Source organism: Apteryx mantelli, chromosome 5 (genome assembly GCF_036417845.1).
Source record: "Apteryx mantelli isolate bAptMan1 chromosome 5, bAptMan1.hap1, whole genome shotgun sequence".
NCBI lineage: Eukaryota > Metazoa > Chordata > Aves > Apterygiformes > Apterygidae > Apteryx > Apteryx mantelli.
In genome coordinates, this window is record NC_089982.1 from 61,404,682 (window position 1) to 61,418,431 (window position 13,750).

Below are 13,750 nucleotides of genomic sequence, written 5' to 3' on the forward strand. Positions count from 1 at the left end.
GACAAAAACAATAGTGCTTTTTCTATCCTTATTTGAAATGTCAAATATTTTCTCTCTTTCTTTTTTTCCTTTTAAGCTGTTTTAACAGTGAGCCAAAATAGATTTAGCAACAAAATAACAAATTGAAATGGTTTGTTTTGGAAAGGTTGAAATGGAGCATTTGGGCAAGGTTTCTTCTCTTAGCTGAAAAAATTCAACCGAACAGACTTGAGGCTGCACGGTGTTTTATTCTCCCCAGACCTGCCATTTTTCAGAGGAAAAGAAGTTGAAACTAATTTTGCCCAGCTGTCATTTGAATCTCTTTTGAATATTAGAGGCAGATTCTTATCACAGAGCTGTACCCAAGGACCCCGTTGCCCAAGTAACGTTATCAAAACAACCCTGGTATGGTTTTGCGGGAGGCCTAGGGGGTCCGTCCCTGCCTCGCCTTGCCACCGGCACCGAGGGCCGCGCGTTTCCCCTCGGTGCGCAGCGCCGTTGCCGTTGCACAATCCCCACCCCAAGCAGCTGTTCAGCTGAGGCCATGCTGCGGACACAAAATGACATTTTAAAGTTTGTATATTCCAGACTGATAAGAGGAATCATCTTTCCACAGAAAACATAAACAGAAGGTGGCCCAATGTCTCATATCACTCAAAAAAAAATTAATATTTCTCAAAACAACATGAACAACAATGCAATTCATGCCAACAGCATTTCTGGAAAGAGGATTAAACCTGGCATCTCAGGGCTTTGGCCAGGTCAAGACCCGAGGCGAGAGCGGGGTACTGTGGACCTGCAGACGTGTGTCCTCCCAACCCACCTGGTGCTGGGCATCATCAAAACCACAGCGCTGAATTTGATGCTTTGTGGGACCGAGTCACTCTGTAAAACCCAGTGTTATGTCAGCTCATGCTGACAACTCTGTGGTCCCCACTCAGACCCAAAGGGATTTTCCACTGATTTCTGTTATGTCCAGACACGTCTCTCCACATTTGCGATGCCACACTTCTTGAGCACATTAGTGTGTAGCTCAGGGAAAGCTACTTAATTACTGTTACTAAAATAACGTATTTCACAGTTTGTTCGCAACAAAATGGGCCTTTTAGCTTTGAGAGCTTGTAAATAGCAAGGCTGTGAAAATTGAACCAGTTTTATTCATATCACACCAAACCAAAATTCCCTTCATCCATTTCATATCTCCATCTGATTTGATATTAAAAATCAGCCTGCTTTTACCCAGTGACCTCACACCTTGCACTGACTTTAGGACCCACAGTCAAGAGCATATTAAGACACCCCAAAATTCCCCATCCATTGTCAACTCACATGTCTCTGAGAATCCTCTCTGCCTTCCTTCACTGCGAACAAACCTTCATTTCTTCATTTTGTAACACACCATAACAAGCCTTGTGAAACAAATATGCATGAAGTAGGAATTTCACTTATGCTGTAATTCTGGAACACATATTCATCTGACTTCTTTGATACAACTCTCTGCAGCCACTCTGCAGCCTTCTGGGCACCGAATGCCAGCATCCCATGGCAGATATCATGGCATAGCATCCTGGCCTAGCAGTTACTAATTCTTCAAATCATTAAAAATATCTGTATATGAACTGTTGTAAACAAAGCTTAACCCACAGAACAAAAGACCATTTAGTGGAACATGGTGGCAAAAATGTATCTCAAAAAAGTTGACTAAGCCAGGTTAAATCAGTTAGTGGGGTGGGGACCATAACAGAAATTTCTAAAAGTATAACAACAGATTTGAAGATTTACAATGTGATTATTTTGCATGTGTTCTTTAATGTTCAAACAGTAACAATAGCTACTTTTAAATTAGGGTTACAAAAAACACAACTGTCAGTGAAGAGGCATTGCAAGAGCTGAGATGTAGAAATATGTGTGTTCCAAAAGCCAAAATGTTTTTAAGTGAGGACTGCAAATACCTAGGCACTTATGTAACTATACATAAGTATCACGCAGTTCAGGTTCTTTTTCAAACATTATCAATTTTAGTGTTTCGGGGGCAAAGGGTTTGCAATCTATGCCTGAAATTTTAGAACGAGAAAGAGTGGCAGGAAAGAGAATACCACAGAAGGGCTGAGTGATGAGGGGAGCCCTTGTCTTGTGTTCTAGGGTGCAGGAGCTTGTAAGGATTTAAAGCTGGTATAAAAGTCTCACATGAGACCAATATGTATTTTATGACAAGAAGTCTCCCCTCAAATGAGGTTGATGAGCACTAAATATTCCCCAGCCTGGTAAGTGGTGGGCATTTTGTGCACAGTTGCTCTTCAAGGCAGCCATAATGCAAATACTACCTCACAAGTCAGATCATCTCTGGGATTTATAGGAGGAGACCGATTTAATTTGTAATTGCCCTTTACAGAGAAGCTCAGAGGTAGAACAGAGCACTGAGAAGAGCACCTGATCACTTTTTCAGGAAGAAACTGTAGGTAAATCTGAGCTATAGCTTATTTGCTAAATAAGGTAACTCCTGAACTCCCACCTTGGATTTGAATCAGGTAAGCCTTTGCATCCATTCCTGTTGAAATACATGAGTTAGGGCTCAGTCAAAACTGAGGTCATTCTCTTGGGATCCACGTGGAGAGAGACTCATCCAACAGTTTTATGTGCCACCTCTCCTGACACTATGCTATAAACCCCTTGAAGGCCAGTTCTGAGCTAGCTAAAGGACAGGGAGAGAACAAAAATCTTGCCACACTAAGAATTCCCCCCCAGGGGATTTCTGCTGTGGGCAGCAGAAACCTTGGGATGAGACAGATTTGCAAGACCTGAGGGATGCTGCGGAGCAGAGGGTTTTGCACAGATAACATGAAGAGAAGGGGGACACTGCAAATCACAAGGAATTTATGACATGGTGTGCTGAACCCACATCCATCTTCCAGCAGAGCTCTCTTACACATGTGGAGTTCCCACCTCCTTAAACTGGCTTTCTCTGCAGGAGAGTAACTCCCAAGTACCTCAGGATTTGACTCTCATATTTGCCAGGCTCCCCAGGATGCAAAGCCTGTTTCACTCTTTGTTTCATACAATCCAGGTAATTACGCTCAGTACACAAACTCCCAAAAAAGTTATTCAGCCATTCTAAATAGGTGCATACAACATTGCCATGCACTTAAATTTTTATTATATTTAGTGACTGGTTTCAATAAAACCGCTGTTTGGAAAAAAAAAAGCATACTAAAAATATGTGAGAATTTTAGTTCTCCTGAAAAAATACCTTTCATCCCTGGAAACTGAAATCTTTTGCCACCAGAAATACCACAGGGGCAACAGAGGCGATGGCACAGATTTCTGTCACCCCACCCATATATCTAAACCAGCCCTGACTGCAAGCCAACCCTTCCAGGGTTGTAACTAGGTCAAGTTTAGAAAGAAATCAGGTTAGTTTCCTCCCAATTCATCCTATCTTTGATGACATTGTTGAGACAGTATCCAGCCTGCTAGGAATGAGACAAAGAAAACAAAACAAATCTCAGAAAGCTACAGGAGAGCTATCAGATATCACTAATTTTTGATCACTCCTGTGCTGGACACACTGGATTTGATTACTATTGTGTAGTAACTTGGACATGTGTAAGAACTGCTAGTCTGCAGGCCACTATTTTATGGATTGGAGAATCTGCTTTTGTGGTTAGCTACAGGAAGAACTTCCAACATATGAAAATAAACTCTGTCAGGATTTTACAACAACATATACAAAAGTCTTTTAAATAGCATACACAGTGGTCAGACTTTATGTACAAAGTTCTTAGAGTACAAAAATTCCACATGGACAGATTTGTCAGGAGAGGGTTAGATCCGGGCAGAAGTTTCCATCATTAAATAAATGCAGACAAACCAACAACCAAGGAACATCAATGACAACAACAAAATCAGCACAGCTATTGTCTGTAAATCTCCAGACTAGGCCCATGCCAGTCCAGACTAGCAAAGTCCATACACAGATTTGTGAAGAAGGGCATTTACCTGCACTTTTCATTTTTAAAGATAGTACCTGTGGAAAGGGAAAAACGAAAAAAGAAAGGCAGATCAGATAGAGCGTCTCTCTGTCTCATTAGGGGCACCTGTACTGTGTGATCCTGCCGGGAGTCCTCCTTTGATTTGCCTTCCACTGTCTCTGCTAATATATCTTTGTGCAAAGAAAGAATGAACAAATGTGAGCAAAACTACTGCTGACTGGACTCAAAAGATCTTGCACTCATTAATGGAGAAGAGCTTCCGCCTGTTCTGTCTTTTGGCTTGATTGACCGCCGTGCGGACCGCATACTCAAACACCTGCTGCACTCCTCTGTTGCTGAGGGCAGAGCACTCCAAATAGCCTTTGGCCCGGACATCCTGGGCCAGCCGCTTCCCGTCCATCGGGCTAATGCAGGAGGAACTATAGGGCCCTGTATCTCGCTGATCAGTCTGAGTAGCCACTACCAAAACAGGGATGCGGGGCAAGTGGTTGCGGATCTCACCAATCCATTTATTCCTCAGGTTTAGAAAGGAGTTGTGGTTTGCCACCGAGTAGCACATTAACACCACATCTGCCTGTTGATATGAGAGGGGACGAATGCCTTTGAAGGCATCGCTGCCAGATGTGTCCCAAAGACCTAGACTAATCTGTACACCATCCATGAAGACATCCACTCCGGTATTTTCATACACAGTGGGTCTGTAGGCATCTGGAAAAGTCTCGGATGTGAAACGTACCAAGAGTGAAGTTTTCCCCACTGCGGAGTCTCCCACCAGTACACACTTGATTGAATCCAGCATTTTATTAACGTTCAGGTCCAAGTGCACCGTCTCGACGCAGTAGGAGCTGGATGCAGAGATGCAGCGTTCTCAGAGGGCCCTCTAGATCACTTCCATTTGGTGAGAAGCCATCCAAACTTCTTTACTCCTCAAGACTTGGTTGTGTCACTTGAATCTAAGATCCCCTTTTCTCCCACACAGGTCTGTGGTGCTGTCAGTTTTAATTCTTCTGTGAGTCAAATGATGTTTCTGGAAGAGTAAAAATAAAATGTACCATTTATAAACCACGGAAAACAGAACACTCTTGATCAAGATGCAGTTTCCTGGATATGTCTTTGGACAGCCATGGGGAGTACTCCACATCAAGGATGCTGAACTTTGTCATTCCCTCCCACCCAGCTGTGTGTGCAACAGCCATTCATGTAAATAAGCTTCTTGCTGCTCCACCAGGGCTAACAGTTGTATCATCTATGCTATTCTCCACTGAGACCAACTACTTTTTCCCTCCACTTGTCTCAAGAACTAATAAATTAATTTGATTAACTTTGTTCCTAATCTGCTTTTAGAGAGACATTTGCTGCCTCTGACTTTAACCAAGACTCTACCAAAAACCTGAATCACCCTTGACCAATCAGTTTAGACTCCCTTGGAAATATACCCATGATCTCTAGGGGTAGCCAAGAGAAAAAAAGCCCTTCATTAACTGATTTAAGCTGTTCTATAATGAACAATAAGACAGAACCACTTGCAACAATGAGGAAGAAAAGACTTCAGATGTGACTCTTGAGCGACATGAACCATAATGGTTTTCAAAAGTAACATAGGATTCACAGCAAAAATACAAAAATGTTCAAAATTTTTCTTACAAATCACTTTCAAGAAGCAAGTAAGCACAAGCCAAGGGAAGCCGTATCACCAATGCTGCCCCAGCCAAACAATTTCATTTGAAGGAGATATAGTTACATTAAGTTTGTTGTAAAACTGAACTGAGAGTACCTCCTGGTAGTATGTAATTGCTTTTGAGCTCCTGCCAGCATTCAGTCAAATTTTCCTATTTTGAAAGCATTTATCTTTTCCCCACTAGCTGTGTGGAAGCTTCACTGCTCACACAGGGAGAAACTGGCTACACACAAAACACTATGAAAATCATTACCTGAAAAAATGAAGGAAAATTAGTTCTGTTCAACAGCATTAGTTAAAAAATATAACAGCGTAATTACAAAATTTCCTCTGTGCATTACATAAATAATATATTTCTGCCCCTTCGATATGAAGAGGGAAGTCAGATTTTAAGGTTATTAGCACAGAAATGAATGATGGCCACGAAAAGCACATATGCACGTTGCAGTAACAAACTCCGGTTTCACTAGCCTAAGACTCTCCCCTCTCACCCCCCATATTTCTGGTAGAGTGTACTAGAAATAGTAGATAGCAATAGTAATAGTAATCTAGCAGAGTATGCTAGAAATACACTCAATGCTTCAGCTTATTTCATAAAGGGAATTAAAAAGGAAAAAAGAGAAAAGCACTGGATGAGCTTAGAGAAGATTTTACAGGCATCGACAACTGCTACCCGCAACTCCTCTGCTTCCATTTTGTAATTAGGCAGCACCCTACCTCCTCTCATCCTGCCAGCTGCTGGCACACCTGCCATTTCTTCCATCCAACAGACCGGCCAAAAGAAGATGTGTCCAAGCCTTGGCCTGTGCATTGTACTTTATACACGCTGCATGGAGCCTGTCTGGCAGTTGTCATGCTTACTCTGGTTACGGGCATTTAGAAAAACCATTGCAACAGTTTGCACTTCCTGGTTTGCAAGCGCAACGTACGCTTTCACGATGCAAGTGCGATTCTAAGAATTTGGATGGAGGCTGAGACCCGAGCAGCAGCATTCCTGTCTGCCAGGAAATTAACAGTTCCATGAACTTAAAGTTTCATGACAGCAATTGAAAATTTGCTTTTAAAACTGAAAGAGGTCTAACACTACTGTTTCTTCTCCTCTTCCCCCAAAATTTAATTCCCTCCCAAGGAAATTAAACAAGATATTTACAAAATGTAACTATGCAAAACTCAAAAAGTCTATGCGGGATGCACAGTCCAATTACTTAAGTGCATCATCATCTTTCCTTCAGGGCAATCTACTTCAAAATTGTGTCAGCAGCACAGTTTGAGAACACCGCAATTCACCACAGCCTGGCAGCATATGATTCAGACAAAACTGCACGCTGCCAGGAGAAAGTTAGCATGTACAAGGTCTCCTTTTCAGAACAAACATTTCCTTCACACAAGTAGTCTTTAATGCCTTTAGTTTCATTATTTTGTGTATATTTGACAGTGGGGAAAAATAAGGATGTCCAAATTGTGACTTTTGCTATTTCATTAATGCCAAAATAGACAAAGACAGATAAAAGAATTGTTCTGCTACTCAGTTTGTTGATAAATGGATCTGATTATGTTGCCTATTTTGAAAAAAAATATATAAATAATTAAAGATTAAAAAAGGTGTTAAGGGCTAGTGGGCATAGCTAGTCAATACACACAGTAACAAACACTGAAGCAACCCACCACAACAGCGCAGGGATGTTTTCAAAGCAAATTGTATTGATCTCCATTCCACTGATGAATAAAAATGAAGAGTACATAACGGGGTCCATATTCTGATCCTGAGGACAGATGGCAGCCAGAGGTCCTGATCTTGCTTTTGTTTGCAGCCATCTGGAGTTCACACTCCTTTACATACTATTGGTACTACATACATGCATATTCAAGTTGTATTTTTAATTATGTACATAGCCTGTCATTGACACCATCTTAGGACAAGAAAATTTTAATGTATTAAAATAATTATGCTTGTTCACCTCAATTAGTGGAAAAAAAACCTTTAAACATCAATAAAAAACAATGTCCTTTAAAAATTGCCAGCATAGGGTAGTTCTAAACATCAGTATACAACCAGTTGTGTAAATATTTGCAAAAGCTTTCATTCCTTTCTCTCTTATTATATACTACAGACTAGGCCTGACAGTGCAACATGCTGCACCCATTAAAAGACTGCACAAAAAGTTCTAATAACAAACGGTTGAGTTGATGCTGTTGATGAAATGTTTTCCAGCAGTTTGGTTTTCCATATCTTACAAATTTTATGAAGTTAATTTTACAGCTGGAATTCCAGATAAATACCTCTATCTTCTTTTACACTATTTTGCTTTATGTTTTCATCACTCGCACTAATTGAAGGTTTTATTTGAATGTTGTTGTGAGGGTTTTTTTTAGTATTATTAAGCATAGGAATATATGTCTAATTCTGATGAGATCGTTCTGAATAGTGACTTTTAATGAATTTTTGTATTTAACTGCAAATAAAATTATTGCACAGTTTTACATAGAGCAATGTTTCTTCAACTGTATGATACTGTCTACATAACTAATGCAATCTTCATTTTCTTTGCTTTCATATTTTTGTTCGCACCTTCTTTGCAATATAGGGCACTAGCAGCAACTTGTATTTAGTGCTTGCACGTGGCTGCACAGCACTCAGACTTCACTCACAGCATGGGCGCCCCGGAGCACAAGAAGCTTCACCCTCCAGGTCCCCACAGCAGAGGCACATCACATCGCAGCCTCTGAAACTCGGTACACTCAGGGTTTCTGGCAGCACTAACCTTTCCCAGCGGAGGGCAGAGCCATGGCCTGCGTGTCCCCACCCCAGCGCCAGGGTCGCCTGCGATGCCACGCTGGGGCAGAATGGCTGCTGCTCTCTGGGGACTGCAGGCTGCAGCTCATCCTGCAGGCACAGCGCCTGATACTGCTCCCACTGGGGCAGCAGTCCCGCACTTTAGCATGCCCTCATACGTTATGGGAAGGTAAGCGGTGTTATGATCCCGTAACATGGCAGTATGGGAAGAGGGCACAGGAACACCACGTTCTTTGCAGGTTCAGGATCCACATGAATACACACTGCGTGAAAAATGAATCTAAGATTTGTTGAAGCATTCTACCAACAGATGAAAGCAGGACTATTTATATCAGAAGAGGTAAGTTTATCTTCTGAAATAAATGGGGTTTTCATTTATCCCAGGAATACCTCTGGCATCTACTAAAGGTCACTGTGAGCATGCCCATGGACATAGGCTCACTGCGGCTAAATGTCTGCAGGGGATGGAGAGTGTCTAATGACCTGGGGACAATAAAGAGTCAGGAAATCCTACTTCCAAAGCCTATCTCAGATATTGATACTGGAACCTTGGGTAGGCTGGGGTCTGAAAGGGATTAGCTCATATGTAAACAAAATTAAGTAGGCAAGACGACAGGCTTTTTAGACATTACACTGATCAGCCAGTCAGAAAATGTTTTTGAGAGTTAAAGCAATTAACATACTAATCATTATTGCCATTATCCGGTCTCTACCACAATTACAGCTTACTGCAGTTCCTGTTGACACCAGGACATGAGCTGGGTAATTTTTAAGCTTGAGCATTGCATAAACTGGCTCTTGAAGGGAATCGATATTGCAAGGAAATAAGAATATTTATACTAATAGAAAGTTGAAAACACTGGAGAGACTTCCATTCGCTGTGCAATGCTTGAATGCATGTATTGGCTTTGCCTGCCCACATTTCTCCTCTTTACATCACACCAAGTTCCACCTCACACAGAGATCTGGCCTGCAAAACAGTTTCTGTGTTTTTTTTCTATCATGTTGATTATAATCACTGTTTGTTCAGACTGCACTGCAGATACATAAAACGCCCGTTGCATCTCTTACTTAGAGGCTATCAAGAGGAAGGAGAAGTGGAAACTATCCTCACTGACCAGAACAACCCACAGCTTACACCTTCTCCTCAGCGGATGCCGTGAGCACTGCAGAGCACAGAGCAGGGTCTGAGAGCAATCTCAGGGGCAGTGAGGGTCAGCAGGTGGGCAATAAATCTGGAGAAGGCAGGGATGCTATTGCCCAGTTAGGGGCAGCAACCAGAAAATAGAGCAGGGAGAAGGTTGGCCCCTGTGATAGAAACCTTGTGGGCACCATGGATCTGGTCTGGACGAATGGTTAGATGACCAGAGAGCCAAGGTCATGCATGGCCCTTTGCTTTCAGCTCCATACAAGAGTTGTACCAGCTCCATGCAGATGCGACCCTCCAGACTGCTGCACATGCCTTTGCCAGCACAGCGTGGGACTACCGAAAACTAATACATCAGCTGCAGTCCATTCGGAGACTGCCGCTGCTCCACAAGCAAATGGCCCCTCGCTGTGAAGGCTTCCTTTCAGGCGTTCATTAAGCTGGTGCTCTGACATGTGCGTTACCTGCCTCCTGGTTTTTAAACTCATTTTTAAAGGATTTTGATCCATAGCTCTAAGTGGTCCTTGGTCTTGCCAACCTAGGGAACAGCCTCTCTGCCCCTCAGATAGTGTCACCATTTCAGTCCATAGTGGCTTTTGGCGGTGGTACCGCCTGTCTTCTGTCATGAGGAAGAACTGCCTCCCAGAGGACTTTACCTTACAGCCCCATATCTTTCCAAGTCTTTTCCCCACACTACAGCACCAAAAAATCTGCCTTCAACTTACTCCCTTTCCAAGCAGGTTACTACAGGATCTATCTTTATTCTCTGGCCCAACAGCAAGACGGCAGACTGTATTACACTGGCAAGATGCTTCAGATGCCTGGTATGTTTGTGGTACTGATGGAGTAATTGCCAGACTATCACTCAGTGTGGTTTTATATTTTAAAGAATTGTGAGGAAGCACAGAAGCTTGGATGAGAGCTTTTATACAGCTGTTTTATCCTTAAAAAAAAAAAAATCACACCTGCAATGGTTTCCTAAAGTTAGAAGAACAAGCAACATTCAGTGAACCCATATTTTGAAAGACAGGATGTCTTACTTTCTCAAAAACAAATTTCTTCAAACATTTAAAAAGGGTCCTGACATAACAACTCTGCAGACATAACAACTTAGAAATTTTTATCTTTCATTTTCTTATTCACAAACTGAAATCCTTGTTTTAAAATTTCAGTGCTTCAATATTAAAAAAATGCAAAATGAAAATTTTTAAAACTTCCAAGTCCATGAAGGTTTTTTTTTTTTTTAACTTCCAAATCCATGAAGTTTAAAAAAATGGACAAACATTTTCTTGGCAACCCTTACAAAAAATCACTGCTTGCTCAAGACAATACCTGGAAATTTAAACCTCTCTTTTTTTCTTTGGCAGTTTTAACAACTGAAACTGAAAAAAGGATTTAGGAACAAGTAGTCAGTCATCTTGACAATTTTATCATTAGCAAGCTAAATCAAGTTATCAGGTTTAAAGGAAAAATCCACATTTTGCTATAAAACAATGATAAACACAGACCAATGTTATTTAGAAGATGAAATAAGACATGAAGTCCTAGTAAAGGAATGAAAGCTTTCCTTATAAGCAAATGTACACTTACATACATGCACATATGTATATAGCTGTATAATGAGATATTTTAGCCTAAAGTAACAACTGCCAGTTCATTAGTTCAGTAATAATACCTATAATGAATGCATATAGGCAGTGGATAATGACATGTCTGAAGATCCATTCAATTAACCACTAGACTCACTGAGAAAAACTATTTAGCCCTAATTTTAATTATCCAATTAAACAAAGGAAATGTTTATTTTACTGTCAAGGATCATCTAGCTGTGACTAATCACACCTTGATCCAGCCACTTACAAATTAAGCACAAACACAAATAATTAGAACTACTCTAAAAATCGTCAAAAAGTCTCTAAGACCCTGGTGTATTGATCTGAGATCTTGAATTCAGGAGAAGCCGATGAGAGCTGGCAGTGCTAAGCAGCCTGCTTAGAACTCAAGCCAAGAGTCTGAAGTCTTTTTTTTCACATATTTATGGCCTGACTTGATAACTTACAGACTGCGCAGTACTCAGGGGACTACAGGGCATTTTCAAAAATGACCCATTTACAGTATAAAGATTGCATCCTCTCCAAATTAAAATTTGAGTAAATTTAGTGTAGGAAATTCACCCCTTCACAGAGAACAGCCCGTGGCCCATTCGCCGTCCGATCCAATAGCCTCCGAAGCCAGTGGAAATGGAGCAGCATGTCGTGCCCGACGCATTGCACATGCCTCGTACTGCTCCTTCGCACTTACCGAGCGCGTGCCTTCTGCCAGGTACGGGCACGTCAGCCTGCCTTTCCCACCCCTCCCTCTGATAATCTTTACTCTCTGCTCTTAAACATGTCTTGAATTTCACCACAGATAAGGCCTCATATGAAGCAGCTGACATTCAAATGTCACATGCGTGTTTGCGCACAGAAGTTTGCCAGCCATCTCAGTTCCCTTGGAGTCCCTGTTTTTGTGTACATATTTCTGTGTATATATATTATGCATATGTATACATATATACATTTATATTCATTGCTGATACAGAACTACTTTTGGGTGCAGACAGGGATACAGATATGCATGAGGATGAACATGGATAAACCTCTACGCACTGACTATAGCGCTACTACCTGTACCTATGAAAAATCTGTCTGTAGATCAGAACGGACCTCTGGTCTTAATGCAAGTCTTCATGTCTAATTTCATTATAAGCAAACTGAAGGGCTAATCTTATAAAATGCAAAGTATTTAAGTAATTTACTTGACTTCAATGAGAATACCATGTGTAGAATTATTGACATGTGGAAATGTTTGCAGCTTGAGCCGCAGTCACTTCACATTTTTCATGCCACATCCTCTTTTGATACGGTTAGCCCTTCTTGAAGTTCGAGACAAATCAAAAAAGGCATATTTTGTAGATTTTCTTTTTTTTACTGGCTTAACTCTTCAAAATCTCTTCAAATTTTTGGTTCACCGAATTTGAAGTACTCTCCTATCCACAACCTCAAACAATTGTGTGCTCTTTCCGCAAAGTCTAGCCCTTTCCCCAGGTTTTTAATAGTTGACTGGCTATCTACAGATACGGGTATAGTCATCAGGAAGTACCCATTTCTCTTTTATACATTACTAATATATGTCAGTTTTAAATAAACACTTGTAATTTTTTTTCAGAATGACACATTATTTGCTAGACTGGATACATATGATTATATATGCATATATAGACACAGTAATATCCAAAGATGAAACAGTATATATTCAAAAACTTAACCATTTCAGTAATGAATCCACACATTCATGTACACAAAAATACATGACATATGTATGTGAATGCATGTTTGTGTGTGTGTGTCTACATACAAATACATATATACATGCACAGGTACTCATTTGTGGAAGATTTTGCTACAGATTGCTACACAAAATAGACAAATATTCAGTGCAAAATATCTTACCCTCATTTCAAAACCTGCACATATATTCTGCATCAAGCAATGGATGCATTGTTGAAATGTTCGTATATTTTTCCTTTATTTCTACGTATAAATGTGCATGTGTATTTGTATACACATGCAGAAATGGCTGCTCACATGAGCCTGGATTTGCAGTAACGTAGGTACACAACTGATAGATCATGGTGTCTTATATTTCTACTGCATCTGTTAAATTTTTTAGACACGATCACAATATGTTATGATAATTTCTTGTTAAGGAGATGCACAGATTTATATTAAATCCAACAGATGTGTAAAATGATAAAATGTCAAAACTAACAAGCTGGCAACCCCACGTACACACTTGTACCAAGGCGAAAGGGTTTTCTCTCTTTCTGGGCCTGTGTCAAGCCCACTGCAGTAGAAAGGACTATTTCTACTGACTTCAGGGTGTTTTGACTCTAACCTAGGATCAGACCCGTCTACTCTTGCATGTTTGCACAGTACCAGATCTTCCTGATCAGGTCCCTGAAACACTGCCACATTACAAGTAGTCAATATAAACAGTATCGCTAACTGCTAATATATGAACAATACAGCTGACATAACCCCCCACAATGTTAAAAAGTCTGAAAAAAAGTCCTACCATTTCTCCACTGCCCTCCACAGATGCCTCGCAAGGGCTCCTAGGTT

General features: G+C 40.9%; 1 protein-coding gene across 1 annotated transcript; it reads right to left on the minus strand.

Annotated features, from left to right (window-relative positions):
- Nucleotides 1-4,191: 4,191 nt before the first annotated feature.
- Nucleotides 4,192-4,980, minus strand: RHOH (ras homolog family member H). Its single transcript, XM_013949471.2, has one exon. The coding sequence runs from the start codon at nucleotides 4,765-4,767 to the stop codon at nucleotides 4,192-4,194; it is 576 nt and encodes a 191-aa protein (XP_013804925.1). The 5' UTR covers nucleotides 4,768-4,980.
- Nucleotides 4,981-13,750: the final 8,770 nt, after the last annotated feature.

Bases quoted from the DNA above. Each gene is read 5' to 3' on its own strand.
- RHOH (XM_013949471.2), bottom strand. From the start codon at position 4,767: ATGCTGGATTCAATCAAGTGTGTACTGGTGGGAGACTCCGCAGTGGGG.